Source organism: Spermophilus citellus, assembly GCF_964194105.1.
Source record: "Spermophilus citellus genome assembly, chromosome: 6".
NCBI lineage: Eukaryota > Metazoa > Chordata > Mammalia > Rodentia > Sciuridae > Spermophilus > Spermophilus citellus.
In genome coordinates, this window is record NC_138187.1 from 63,978,313 (window position 1) to 63,992,985 (window position 14,673).

Here is a 14,673-nt window from a genome sequence, read left to right on the forward strand (position 1 = left end):
GAAATATCCTGCCCAAATCTCCTGAATTTAGAGAAAGAAGAGTTGTAGTCTAGGTTACATTTACAAAATAGTTAACTTTGAAAATCAAAGAGTGCAGTAGTTTTGAGTTATTTTCTTAAAGAGTGAGTCATGGGTTTATTATAAACATCTCCAACCACACTTTTCTTCACAAGATTCACATTAATATTCCTACTGTGAATTTCTTACTTCTTTGGTTCCTGAAAAAATGATAATCCAAAAGCTATTGCAAGATAATATGATTCTGTTTTCTTCCATGAGCACCTGCTTTAATAGTCAAAAATAAATAGCAGGATTTAGTTACTCTGCATTCTTATTAACAAACTTACATGATTTCCTGTTGGAAACTTTCAGGGGCTGAACTAGTATTTCTGGTCGTCTCAGAGCCAATCTCCTGGAGGAATAAAAGGTCAATATGCCTATCAATTTTCAGCATATGTCTGAGGTTAATGCAGCAGCAAAATACTAAAAATCCTTAAAAAAAAGAAGAAGAAAAGAAAATCCAACCTTGCAAGTTAGGTAGGGAAAAACACAATGCAATTTTCTCCAGTTATAACAAACCTTCTACTTTAAATTTTTCTAATTATTTGCACTGCTCCTGAAACAACTGTTTTTCTCTACCTTTCACCACAACACTATCAGATATTAATGGGCTGTTTTCCATTTGCTTTGTAACAAAAACTTAAGATGACCTGGTACTGTCATATTATTTTTGGTCATTATTCATACTTACTTAGACAAAACAGAAATCCAAACCCAAGGGATAATGAATTCTAAGGCAGGGTTTTAGAGCTTATTTTATCGCAACTATGATGGAATGAAAATTTTCAGAGAACAAAAGGTCAGTTGAAGTAAGGCCATCATTCCATGCCAGGAGCTCACCTTTCCTGGAAATGCTTTGAGGGAATCAAGCCAGCTCTGGGGTTGGCATCACCTTCATGCCTTGCTTGCCACCACGTTGCATCATCTTGGCTCATAATCTGAAGAATATCTCCCTTTTTGAAAGAAAGCCCAGCTTCCTTACATGGAATTGCCTTATCCTCATTAGGATCGTAGTCAAAAAGGGCTTTGATAAACATCTGGAGGAAAGTTTCATTGAAGAAGAATAAATATAAAAAAATAAATGTGAAATGGCCTACATTCTTGCAATGTATATTTAAGAAATAATGATCCAAACGACTAGAATACGAAAATAAACTTGTGGGGAAAAAGTGGATATGTATTAAAAGAAAAAAAAACTTACTTCCCACATGCAAAAATATTTTTAAGAAAAGATTACCTTGCCTTCTTTGGAGGGCGTCTCTTCTTTGATGCTGGGTATAATCTTAAATGTAATTGCTCCCTGAGACTGACCCTGATATTGGGTGAAAGAAAGAGTCATAAGAAAACTCTTGCCAAGGAAAAATAAGATAAAATAGGTAGAAAGCTAAATGCATCTAAAAATTTACAAGCTTGGGATTACTGCTCTTAGACCAAACTGAGGAAACTATTTTTGTAGAAATTCCGGTAATGTGAAAAAGCTCTAACGTTTGTCAAGTAAGTTAAAAAAACATTAACCACCAAATTCACTTTTACTTTCTGTGTACTTCTAAGGTATCCCTCCCTCAATATTATCATCCATGTCAAGCTACTTCAAAATAGAAACGCAAAATATAATGTGCAAAGTTCAGGCTATTACATTTACATACTGGCATCCATGTGTTTTGAGACAAAATACTTCTACTGTCAGTAGTACTATGATTATAAATACATGATTCATTTAGCAGTGATGACCACGAGAAAAAATAAGGAACATTCAAATATGTTGTGTTCTGGTTCGTAAGATACCAAATACAATAGATTCATTAAAAGATGAAGAGAGAGAGTGTCTATTGTAAGTTTAATCAAAACAGGCATCACCAATCTTTGTTGACTCAGACGAGGATAGGCCCCCACTTTAAATACACTCTCATATTCTGTTTGCCTCTCTCTTTTTAGCATCGATCACAGTCATAAGTATTTATGCAATTTTTTCTTAAGATCTGTTACTCCTGCTTAATTTAAAGCTCCACAAAAGCACTAAATAGCCTGGCATATGTTTAAAAGAGGTAAAGAAGGAAGAAAAAAAGGGAAGAAAGGAATAAGAAAACAAGACAGGCAGAGAGGAAAGAAGGCAAAGAGGGAGAGAAGAGAGGAGGAAGACATCCCCATGCAAGTATCAGTGATGCGCTGGTAAGTCAAGACTCTGAAAGGGTGTGGGGCTGATGATGCTGTCGGCCAGTTTCCATGGTATAAATGCTCCCACCTTAGCCAATTTCAACTTACTGGCAGTTTCTGAAAGTTGGGTAGGAAAATGTCACAGAGTCAGCTCTATCAAGCTACAGTGGCCTCAGTTTTAGCCCAACACAGTAAGTAACACAATTTATAAAGGAGTGATTTATGTTACAATGGCATTACTGTTTTTACATTCACAAAAATAATTAACAAATCTTACTAAGAATTCAGTCTAATACTGAATTACACAGGTAAAGAGAAAGCAAGATCTTCTTTATAATCCGCTCAGACTTTTCCAATTTTTATGTGTATATTTTATTTATTTATTTATTTTGATACCAGGAATTGAACCCAGGGGCACTTAACCACGGAGCCATATTCTCAGCCATTTTCATTTTCTGAGACAGAGTCTCACTAAATTTCTTAGAGCCTCACTAAGTTGCTGAGGCTGGCCTCAAACTTGTGATCCTCCTGCCCCAGTCTCCCCATGGCTGGGATTATAGGCATTTGCCACCACTCCCACCTTATGTGTATTTTCCAAAATGGAGGGAAATCCCTCAGAACAGTGTCATTTATTAAGAGATCAGTTACTGTTAGCAATTATTATTAGTACTATTATTTTTAAGTCACATAAGTCTATCAGCCATTGTGATTATTTCCCAGTAAATCATCATCTAAATGATTGCAATCTTCTTCAAAGTTTCCAATATTTAAAAAAAATTTTTTTAAGCCTTTGCTAAGTTATTTCTGTAGGATTAAGTTCTAACAGTTGAATCTTTAAATAAAGGATATGCACATTTAAAATTTTGGTGGTTTTAAAGGGCCATCTCAAAAACCCTATTAATTTACCCCATCCCCAGAAGCACATAAACAGCTATTTCCCCATACTCTGGCCAACTCTGTGCATTAGCAAGCTTTTAAGTCCAATGAAATCCAGTGTTTTTCAATTTTTTTTTTAAATTGTACATATAAATATCCCTGATTTTTATAATATTTTCTTAATGATTTTTATGGTTTTAATACATGTTAAAATGTGATCTTTTTATAATATATATTGTAAATATTTCCCTATAATCTCACTTGCCTCGTAAGTTTATAATATGGTGTCTTTTTTCTGTACAGAAAATTTTGAGTTCAGTAGAAACAGCTGTTATTTTTCAATTTGAATCAAGGTTAAAATGTCTTCCTGTACCTTACAATTATAAAAATTACATGTATTTTATTGTGTAATTTCTGTGATGCTTGGCACTTAAATACTCAACGTATTGGAAATTTATTTTTCTGTGTAGTGTAAAGTAGAGACTGTCCTTTTTTTCTGATTTATAAATGCTTTCATTTTCTGCCCCCTACCCCCTCCATGATGAAGGTGATGCTAAGGCTCAGCTCCAGATCCTGGGGTGTGATTAAACTCAATGTGCAAGCACGTGGATGAGAGAGGGAACTGATGGATGAGGCACATGTCTCTAGAATTTTCCTGGTTGAAACAACAATCTCCCTTTGAGGTCTTGTCATGTACTCTGTCATTATTTCTATGTGCTCCTATAAAATCCCCTCCTTTTAAAATTTAAATCCATTTTCTCAACTGATATATAAAAATATAAAGGTTGTACATATTTATGAGGTACCATGTGATATTTCAATACATATATGTATTGTGTAATGTTCAAATCAAGTTAAGTATATTTGCTTAATATTTATCATTTCTTTTATGGAGTTTCTTCAAACTTAAGAGTTAACAGTGTGCAGGCCTAAAACAATTGCCTTCAAGTTTTGGATTTCAAAAGACTTCTAAATCAGTTTCAGGACTTGTGACTTGCATACTAGAATTCACAGCCTGCAAGATGGCTGTCTCAAGAGGAGGACAATGACGGATTCATCCCCTCTAGCAGTATAGATACCACTCACTGACTGATTATACCTACTTTGGGAGAGTCCATGTCCTTTCCCTAAACTCTTTACATACATTACCTCATTTAACCCTTAACACATGTGAGATACTAACTCTTCTCATTCTGCAAATGAAAACACCGAGGTACAAATAAATTAAGGTATTTTTCAAAGATATACAGGGACTTGGTCTACTAAATCCAAATCCTGTACATTTCAAACCAGGTCTGAAAAACCTGAAATTTAGTGAGTTGATTTTATTTTCATTGTTATTTTAAAATAAATTTACAGCTTACCAGAATCTGTATTATCTCCTCAGGCCGTTTATCCTCCACTGGTATTCCATTCACTTCTCTAAGTTCATCACCAACATGAATAAGACCTGACAAATACAAAATAGGCAACGTAACCCACAAAAGAAACTGTAATTTTCAATTGTTTCCATAATTAAATCATCATTAGCTCCTTTAGCACATTTAAAGATTGAGAAGGAGACACTTCTCAGGTTTCGGATTCCATGCCTCTCTATTGCAATGAGTCAAAGAATACAGCATAATAATGCTGGCAAAAATGATAACAGTATCTTGGGTCTTTGTCTAGAAACAAACATTATTGACATCTCATAAAATAATATTTCTTTATTTAAAAAGCTGCATGCTCTTCATGGTATTTTGCAAATCAGAAATACTGCAACAGGTCTTAAAATAACTTTGAAAGCCTGTGCACACTAAGACCACAGAGTTAAATTCATCATTTATTTATGGAGGTTCCCATATTATGTTAAAAGAGTGTCATCTTTTAAGTTATATACTGGGAATGTCATGAAACACAATGTGATCTGTCTATATTCAGTGAACATTTAGACTCTCACCACTCCTATCTGCAGCTCCTCCTCTCATGATTCTAGCCACAACAATCGCCCCGGTCTGCTCATCCTTCTTAATGGTAGCTCCCTTAAAAAAAAAAAAAATTGTGGGTGAATGTGCACTGGTTGGTAGGAAGGGAGAGACAGAAATAAGGACATTCATCTGGAAAAAGTGAAAACAACTATAAAAAAAAAATTAAAGGAATGAGGCAAGAAGCAGAGACATCTTGCCATCTGTCCCACAAACACTCCTTACAAGGTAAAGAAATTCTATCTACATAGCACCTAAGCATTTCAGCACAATTTTAAGTTTTTTAAAAAATTTTAATCTCCTTAAACTATAGAAATAAAAAAACATTTTTTATTAAATACCTTGCATTTGAATATTATTTTTACTTTTTAAAAGCACTTTCTCATTTCATTTTATACTTATAATAATACTTGATGAAGGTGGAATACTGATAATTATGTCCAACAGGCAAAAGGACATGTAATGAATTAAATGGTCATTTGAGTGTATACTCAGTGGGAGAGCATTTGCTGAGCTTAGGGGCATGGCCTCGGTGTGGATCCCCAGCACTGGAAGGGAGGGGAGGAAGGCCCAGGTTATCAGACTTTGAGTTTAATGATCCCTCTGTTACACGAAGCTGCAATAGTAAAGAAGCTTCATGATAATATTCAAGAAATAGAAAACCAAACCAAACCAAAACAACAACGCTGGTAATCAGTTACTGCTATTGCTAACGTAAATGAATGGATATCTTCTCTTCCCCTTTCTGTTTCCAGGAATTGGCGCAAAGGGCGCTTCACCACTGAACCCCATCCCTAGCCCTTTTAATTTTTTATTTAGTGACAGGATCTCACTAAGTTACTTAGGGCCTTGCTAAGTTGCTGAGACTGGCTTTGAACTTGTGATCCTCCTGCCTCAGCCTCCTGAGTCTGAGGTTAGAGGCGTGCACCACCACACTGGGTGACAGATCTGTTTTAATGAACTCAGATTGTACCTAATATAAACAAACAAACATTCTGCTATAATGTTAAGAAAAATCTCAAAAAGAGACAAATTAACAGAATGCTGCTTTGTAAAAATATCAGATGCAAATGGTTACTTTGAAAGCTTTTGCATCAGCTTCCTTCCAAGAAACTGGCATTGGTTTAGAAAAGCCATCTAGGCTGCATCAGTGAAAAGGTAGACCTGAAGTGGTGGCAGAATTCTTTCTGAGGAAGTGGAACTTTTCTCAAGTTTGTTGAATAAGCACATGCATTTCACTGAAAAACAGATATGTATACAATACTAATCCATTTGTAATAAGTATACTTTATATATATGACAACTATCAGATATAAACATACCTAACAATAAAAATCAAAACTTAAGTGAGAGGATGTGCCTTTTTCTTTTTAACCATCTATACATGCAGACAAGGCCAAGTACTTGAATCAGCATCTCTCCATTGTCATAAAATTAGACCCACCAATTACTTGTAGTTTCTGCTTTTATTTAAATAGCTAACTCTTGGCCATAATGACTGGTAATACAACTAATTACTTTAATTACATTAACTTTCATTCCTTAAGAATGTGTCTTAAGATTCCCACCATAGTAGGCTAAATTGCAGAAGAGACTAGTAATCTAACTTTAAATTTTATTGATGAAAAATCAAATTCCAAATGGTCATAATTTATCTAACATAAAATAACAAATATGAAGTGAACAGGAATCTTTGGCAATCTGACCAGATATTATTATCATTCATTTGTTGCTTATCCTAAATCTTTCCATAAACTTTGCTGACAGTTCATTTTGTCCTCAAGTTCATGAGTTCACAAGCCTTATGGTGGCTTGTATTTAAGGTGGACATGATCAATTCCTTCCCCTCTTGTGTGTGCATGTGACATTCCCATCTCAAATGTGGAACATGGTTTTGAGGTTTCTAAGGAAATGATAAGTTTTGTAGCTGCCATCTGGGCTTGAAATACTTGCTCAATGGTAATTCAGCTGTCTTTTAAGAAATCATAACTATCACCAGGCAGTGAGGAAGCCAAAGCTGGTCAAATAGAGATGCCACTTAGAGAAAAAGATACTGGACCAATCCCCAATTTTTTGGCTTCCAGCCCAGGCATCAATCATGTGAATGAAGAAGCCCTCAGATGACTTCAACTTCAGCCACCATCAGACAGTACACATAAGGGACTTCAACTGAGAACCTCCCGGCTGGGCCTACCAACCCCGAAAACTGTGAGAAATAATATGTTATTAGCCACACATTTGGGGATGTTTTGTAAAAAACAACTAGATAACCAAAACAACTCTCTCTTCATATTATGAAGTGTGCTGTTTTTCAGTATAGAGCCATCACAATTTTTTGTGTGTGTTTAATGCTGGTCCCTCTGATTTAGTCAATGAAGTCAACAAATGTCAACTGAGAACTATGTGCCAGTGTTCCAAGGACTTGCAATATGTTGGTGAACAAAACAAAAGGGACACAGAGAAAATATAAGCGATGAAATACTTGGTATATTATATATTATATTAGAAGGTAGTAAGCACTATAGAAGCGGGAGGAGAAAGAGCTGAGTAAGAAAGATCCGGATGCCAGGGTAGGTAGAGAGGAATCTATAAGGACACAGCCTCATTGAAGTGAGTAAAGAAAGACTAGGAAGAGGGGAGGGTGTTAGCCAAAGGAGAGAGAAAAAAATGGCTGGTTCAAAGGTGCTAAGGGGAACCTATGAATGGAATGTATAAGGAACAATAAGGAGTATGGTTGAAGAAAAAGGGGAGAATCAGGAACGGCAGTGTCAAATGGAAGCAGAGAACTAGATTATTCAGTGCTTTGTAGACTATTGTGTGAGGACACCTATTTCTGATTCATATTACTAGAATTACTTCTCCTGAAGATGCCTTTGACTCTTAACCTACTAGGGAATTTTATTGTTTTTGTGAACTTTGCAGTCTTGTGTCTCTTCTAACAACCATCTCTCCCTAAACTGACAGATATCATTTGACAATTAATATTGAAAATAAACACTTTCAAATTTTTTGGTTAGTACATTTTTAAAAAATTAAAATTTTAACTGGGCACTGTGACACATGCTTGTGATCCCAGACTGAAGCAGGAGGACCAGAAGTTTGAAGCCAGCCTCAGCAACTTAGGGAGACCCTTGACTCAAAATAACAAATAAAATGGGCTGAGGGTGTGGCTCAGTGGTAAAATGCCCCTGAGTTCAACCCCCTGCATAAAAAAGAAAAAAAGGAAGGAAGGAAGGAAGGAAAAACAAAATGTTGTTCACCCAGTAGTCTTACTTTATTTTTACAATAATTGTCAAACTAAAGTTGATATGCTAGCTATAAATTTGACAAGAAAAAATTCAAGACGAGTAATTTTCCTCACTTGATTTCATATTCTCATTTGAAAATGACATTTAAAAATCTTAATACTTCTTTTAAAGGAAAAACCAACAAATACTTTTTAAATTTCTTCATTCAAGTTGAAGGGATGTTTTTCTATATGGTAGTATTAGAAGTTAATTTTTTTTTGTTTTTAAATAGTTACTTAGCCTGAAACATGCAATCAAATTGAGGCTGAGTTGGAAGATAGCATCACCAACTTTTTAAAGTAAAGAAATATAAAGGTACACTGCACAATGTAGGCCAAACTCACCAGTGGTTCTCTATTCTTCACCAGCCGAATTATTTTTACAGAGTCTTCCTCATCGTCAATATCATCAGGCATAGGAGGCAGTACAGGATCGTAATTCTTTTGAGCTACAGTATCATGTACAGAGAGCAAAGCCTGTAAAATTCAAAAGTTGGTAAAAACCATTAATCAAACACAAAAAGGCAAACACTTCACACTGTAAAGAAGATAGAAATAGTGTTATGATTTTGGCATGATGGTAGCAAAGCAACTTCTTGAAAGGGGTCTTTTATAAACAGGATGGTAAGCAGAACCTGCAGAGCTGCAGCTGGCAGCGCTACCTAGCTGCACCTCTATCTCCAGGGTCATTAATTCAGAACAAGAATGAGCACGCACCTTCCTCTAGCTCAGCTATAGCTGGTTTATCCTTACAAAGAAGGCAACTTGGAAGCAAAGGTGGAGTGGGTGTGTGAAGGGAGAAAATGAGGCTATAGATACATAGTCAGTGAGCCAAAAGGAATCTGAGAAAACTACATATATTTTCTTCTTAATATTTGTCCTCCTGTTGGCAGAAAACAAAGAACTATCAATGTGATTCTTTTTTTTCCTCAAGTTTTGTGTAACAAGTGTGTATTAGAAGAATAAAAAGTATCTTTAGTTATGATAAGTATGGGGACAAAACTCCACAGTGCACAGATATGTTGTCTTTATAGACCAAAGATTGGGGGGGGGGGGGAGCACTGAAACCTTGCATGTCACTACTATTTTAGATGAGTGCATTTTAGACTTTCAATTAACTTGTCTCTTAATATAATCAACAGCATAACTGACCATAATTTATTCAAGCTGGAAGTCTGCCAATCATCCTTGAAATCTCCCCTCTCACTTATACTCGCAACATCCCATCTTATACCCTATTAAATCCACTCCTCAAATATATCTCAACTTTATTTTCTTCTTTGTATATCGGAGATTCGTACAACACTTTTTATTTTTGTGAATAAAGTTTTATTAGAACATAGTCATGCTTATTCATTTACATATTTATGGTTGCTTTCATGGTATAATGGAAAAATTCAGTAGTTGGAAAAGATAATTTCTTACCTAAAACATTGGCGACCCCCAGTCTAGATGACTGACGCTATCATTTTGGGCTTGGAATACTGCAATAGCCTCTAAATGGTTCAGCAGCATTGAACTTTGGTCCATTTTCATATCCATACTTCAAACAGTAGCAAGACTGATTATTTTTAAATATATCCCTTCTAAGCCCACAGATCTTGGAAGATCAAACTCTTTGACATCTTCTAACAGTCTTGTGTATCTCTCCAACCTTATCTTACAACATTTTTTTTTCACTCAAGTAATTTTTTCTCATAGAGGCATGGCCCAGATATTCAGTGTAAATATTAAATGGCAGTTCCCTCCATTTCTTCACTTCAGCACCTTATTCTTTGCCTTCATAAATGTTCACAACTTTTAATCACATAGCCAATATTAAACATATAGCCATAAAATACCTATCTACTGACCCAAGCCCTAAGTTAGTAAAAATGGTCTTTTTTAATTAGTCGTTTTTAGTGACTCTTTACATATGCAGTCATCCTTCAGTATACACAGGAGATTGATGTCAAGACTCCCCTCAGATACCAAAATCCTCAGATGCTCAAGTCCCTTACATAAAATAGTGTGGTATTTGCATATAACCTATGCCTAACCTCCCATACACTTTAGATCAGCTCTAGATTACTTATAGTACCTGATAACAGTGAAAATCCATGTAAATGGTTGTTTTATACTGTATTGTTTAGGGGAAAAATGACAAGATAAACCAAGGTCTATATATGTATACTACAGATGCAATGTTTTCTTTCAAATATTTTCAATTTGTGGTTGGTTGAATCTGAGATGTAGAACCCATAGATATGGAGTACCAACATAACACAGAAAGTAAAGCTTGTAAATGCACAGGATGATGAATTTAAAAAATGAATATGTCCCAAAAGAAACATGAAGTGAACCCTAGAAGCTCCCATGTAAATGTTTTACTATTCATCATGCCTCTCTATCCCCCAAAGGATGACTCTATTTGAAAATTAGGATTATAAGAGTGGATTCATTTTTTCACTAATGTAAAGTAAGATTCATCCAAGCTGTTACTGGTGGTAGTTTTCATTTTTCATAAGTGGCAGTTTTCATTTTTCATAAAAATAGTATCCCAAATACTTATTTCAGAGTTCTTTAGCCATTACATTTTTTGAGGGACAAATAGATTGTTTCAGTTCTTGACAATTACAAATAATATTCCTGTAAATAGTTAATGTCTTTTGATGCATAGATATATAATTTTGACTACGTATATTTAAGAATGGAAATGCCTAGGCCACTAGTTATAAGTATAGCCAACATCAGTAGACACGATTTTTCAATTATACTCCCACTAACAACATAGATGAATCTACTTTCTTCCCCAACATTTTACATTATTTTCATCCCTCAACACTCTACATTATTAATTTAAATTTGGGTCATTCTGAGTGTGTACCATCTCCTATGGTTGAAATTTTCTAATAACTCATGAGACAAAAGGCAAAATTCTTCTACATTGATTAAGCATGTATATATATTCTTGTGTGAGATGCCCCTTCAAGGCCCTTTTCCATTTTTACATTGCACCTATCTTTTTCTTATTGATTTGCAAGAGTTCTTTACAATATGCTGGATTAGAATCTTTGTCAATTACACATGCTATAAACATAGTTTCTCATTTGGTAGCTTGTTTTCACTTTCTCAATGGCATTTTTCAATCAATAAAGAATCCTAATTTTAATGAGCTCAATTAATGCTTTTGTGTTCAATAAGAGTTTGCTTCAATGGGAAAAAAATGAAAAGTATCAGATGATGAAATTTTTAGAAATAATGGCTACAAATTTCTGAGAACTAATGCGACATCCTGAGATTCAGAAAACCAAGGATTTTTCTAGGTAGCAGGAAAAATAAAAAGAAATCCATGCACAGAAATATTATAATGAAACAGCTGAATACCAATGACCAAAAAAAAAAAAAAAAAAAAGGAAAAAGTATTAAGGAAAGAAAGTTTGACTAGCAGAAACAATGGAAACTAGAAAACAGTTGAAATACTTTGAAAATGCTTTGAAAAAATAAAATCTAGCCCCACATTTTATATCCAGCAAAAGTATCTTTCAAGAACGATAATGAGGGCCGAGATTACAAGTAGCCACCTGGAAAGCGCCTTTTAAACAAAAGGAAAATGAGACAATTGTTTTCTTTAAAAAAAAAAAAAAAACACTGGACATTAAACATTGAAGGGCAGTGACCACTGAGAAACAGAAAAATATCAGAGAAGAAAGAACCCACGAAGAATTCTGCCAGTGGTCTCCCTGAGTTGGGAAAACAGAGGTAGAAATGAAATGAATCCAAGAAAGTCAAGGAGCTAAAGTTCTCAGGGAAGACTATGACACAGAATTCCTGAGATAAAGGACAGCCAGGCCTTAATCCATAACATGCATATGCAAAAACTACCAGATGGCTTGATTAATATTCATATATATATATATATATATATATATATATATATATATATATATATATATATGATTCTCAACAACTATGCAGTAAAAAAATAATTGACTTAAAGATGGGCAAATGATATGACTAGACATTTCTCAAAAGAAGACATGCAAATGGTTGACAGAAATAGAAAAAATGCTCAATTTCACTAATCAACAGTCAAAAAAATCAAAACCACACTGAACTATTATTACTTCATATATGTATGCTCTGTTTATTTTAGCAATATTAACAACAATCAAGGTATAGTATCAATCTACGTGTCCACCACTGAATAAGTGGTATCTACACATAATGAAATGTTATTCAACTATAAAAATTAATGAAATTTTGTCATTTGGAGCAACAGGTGAGGAGGACATTAGTGTTAAATAAGCAAGGCACAGAAAGACCAATATTTCATGTTTTCAATAATATATGGAAACTAAAAAAGCTAACTTCATAGAAGCAGTGGGCAGGACAGTGATTACTAAAAGCTGGGAAGAGAAGGGTTGGTTAATGGATACAAAAATATAGTTAGGAGGATTAAGTTTTAATGTTCTATAGTGCAGCAGGGTGAATGCAATCGACAATAATGTGCTATATATTTCAAAATAACAAAAAAAAGAGAATTTTGAATATTACCAACACAAAGAAATAATAATGTTTAAGGTGATGGACATGCTAATTATCCATTTGATCACAGTATCTCACTGTAGCCCATAAATATGTAAAATTGTGTGTTAATTTAATAAATACTACCAGAAAGAATTAGATACATGATTCTTAAGGGAAAGTGATTTTACTTTTAAATGTTCTCCAGGGAACATTTGGCAAGTTTGGAGGCATTTTTTATTGTCAGTTTGGGGGATGCTACTGCCATCTAGTGCACTGAGGCAGGGGATGCTCCTAAATATCAGCACAAAGAACAATCCTCTAACCCCCAAAACAATTATCCAGCCAAAAATGTCAACAGTGCCAAGGTTGAAAAACTCTTCTGCTATGGTTTGGATATGTGGTTTGTACCCCAAAGGCTCATGTGCTAGAGGACTACCTCCCAAAGCTATTAAGTGGTGGCAGAACCTTTAAGAGTTAATGCCTACTGGGAGGGAATTAGGTGAAAGGGGGTATTGTTATGGTAACAGATTACTCTCTACTCAAAAGAGAAGTTAGCTCTTGAGAGACTGGATTGTTAAAAATCAAGACCACCCTGGGCACCTGGCCTCTTCTACACATGACATGTTCCCTTCTTGCTTATCTACTTGTTATAATGCAGCCCAAGGAGTTCCTTACTAGAAGCCCAAACAATGGAACTGCCCAATCTTGGATTTTCACCTTCCAAAACTGTAAGCTAACTAACCCTATTTTTTTTAATAAGTATGCAGCTTTAAGTATTTTATTATAGCAACAGTAAACAGAGTAATACATTCTGAACTACAAGGAATGATCCCTGAAGCAGGAATTCTTCTCACCTGAGAGAGGGAAAAACACAACACATTGAGAAGAGTTGTCACACAGACTTAAACAGTTAAAAATAGGCCCAAGATTAAGTGTTGCTATGGTGTCATCTAGCAAAGCTTAAACACAAGCCTCTGAAGGATCAAATGTTTCCAAATAACTTCACTATTTAACAGAAAAATTCTTGATATTTTTATTCACAGAAACACAAAATTACCCAGCTTCACATGAGAGAAAACCCATAATGATTGAAATTCAATTAAAAGTTGCCAGATATCCAAAGAAAGCAGAAAATATTACTTATAATGAAGGAAAAAAATAAAACAATAGAAGCAAGCCCCCAAATTACACAGGTATCAGAACTAGATAAAACCAAACCCTGAAATTACACAGGTAGATAGACAGTAGGATAAGGAAATTAAGTTGTTATTATAGTTATATTCTAAATGTCCAAATACCTGTGAGACTGAAACAGGAGATATGAAATATGTAAAAAAAGATTCAAAGCAAGCTTCTAGAGATGAAAAATGTAATGTATGAAATAGAAAAAGCACACCAAATGAGATTACTGTAAGTTAGATATTGAAAAAGTAAACTAATAGGCAAATTAATACAATCTATCCAAAATGAAACACAAAAGAGAAGAAATATTTTAAAATGATGAAAGGAATATTAGTGAGTTATGGGACAATTCTGAGTGAGTTACTATAGTAATTGGCATGTCCAAAGAAAGGTAGAGTGATGAAAACTATTTCAAGAAATATGGCAGAAAATAGTCCAAATTTGATATTGAAAAAAAAAAAAAACCACATAGTCAAGATCAAAGTACCAAAGCACAAGAAACATAGGACCAAATTGCTTAAACACAGTGAGAAATATATTAAAATCACCCAAAGATGGCGGAATGGGGTCGTGGTATACAACATGTGAAAGAATGATTATCAAAAAGGAAAGCATACTTCTTGTCATAAACAATATGAACCA

The 14,673-nt window shown here is 34.6% G+C and overlaps 1 protein-coding gene across 5 annotated transcripts in view; it reads right to left on the reverse strand.

Annotated features, from left to right (window-relative positions):
* MPP7 (MAGUK p55 scaffold protein 7) overlaps window positions 1-14,673 on the reverse strand; it is a 258,247-nt gene that overhangs the window by 62,740 nt on the left and 180,834 nt on the right. For all 5 annotated transcript variants that reach the window (XM_081298034.1, XM_081298033.1, XM_081298035.1 and 2 more), the window contains 6 exons: window positions 8,686-8,817; window positions 5,030-5,111; window positions 4,455-4,540; window positions 1,298-1,372; window positions 901-1,097; window positions 348-412 (listed from right to left, as the gene is read on the reverse strand). In XM_081298034.1, the coding sequence (XP_081154160.1) occupies window positions 348-412; window positions 901-1,097; window positions 1,298-1,372; window positions 4,455-4,540; window positions 5,030-5,111; window positions 8,686-8,817 (637 nt within the window). The remainder of the gene's footprint in view (window positions 1-347; window positions 413-900; window positions 1,098-1,297; window positions 1,373-4,454; window positions 4,541-5,029; window positions 5,112-8,685; window positions 8,818-14,673) is intronic.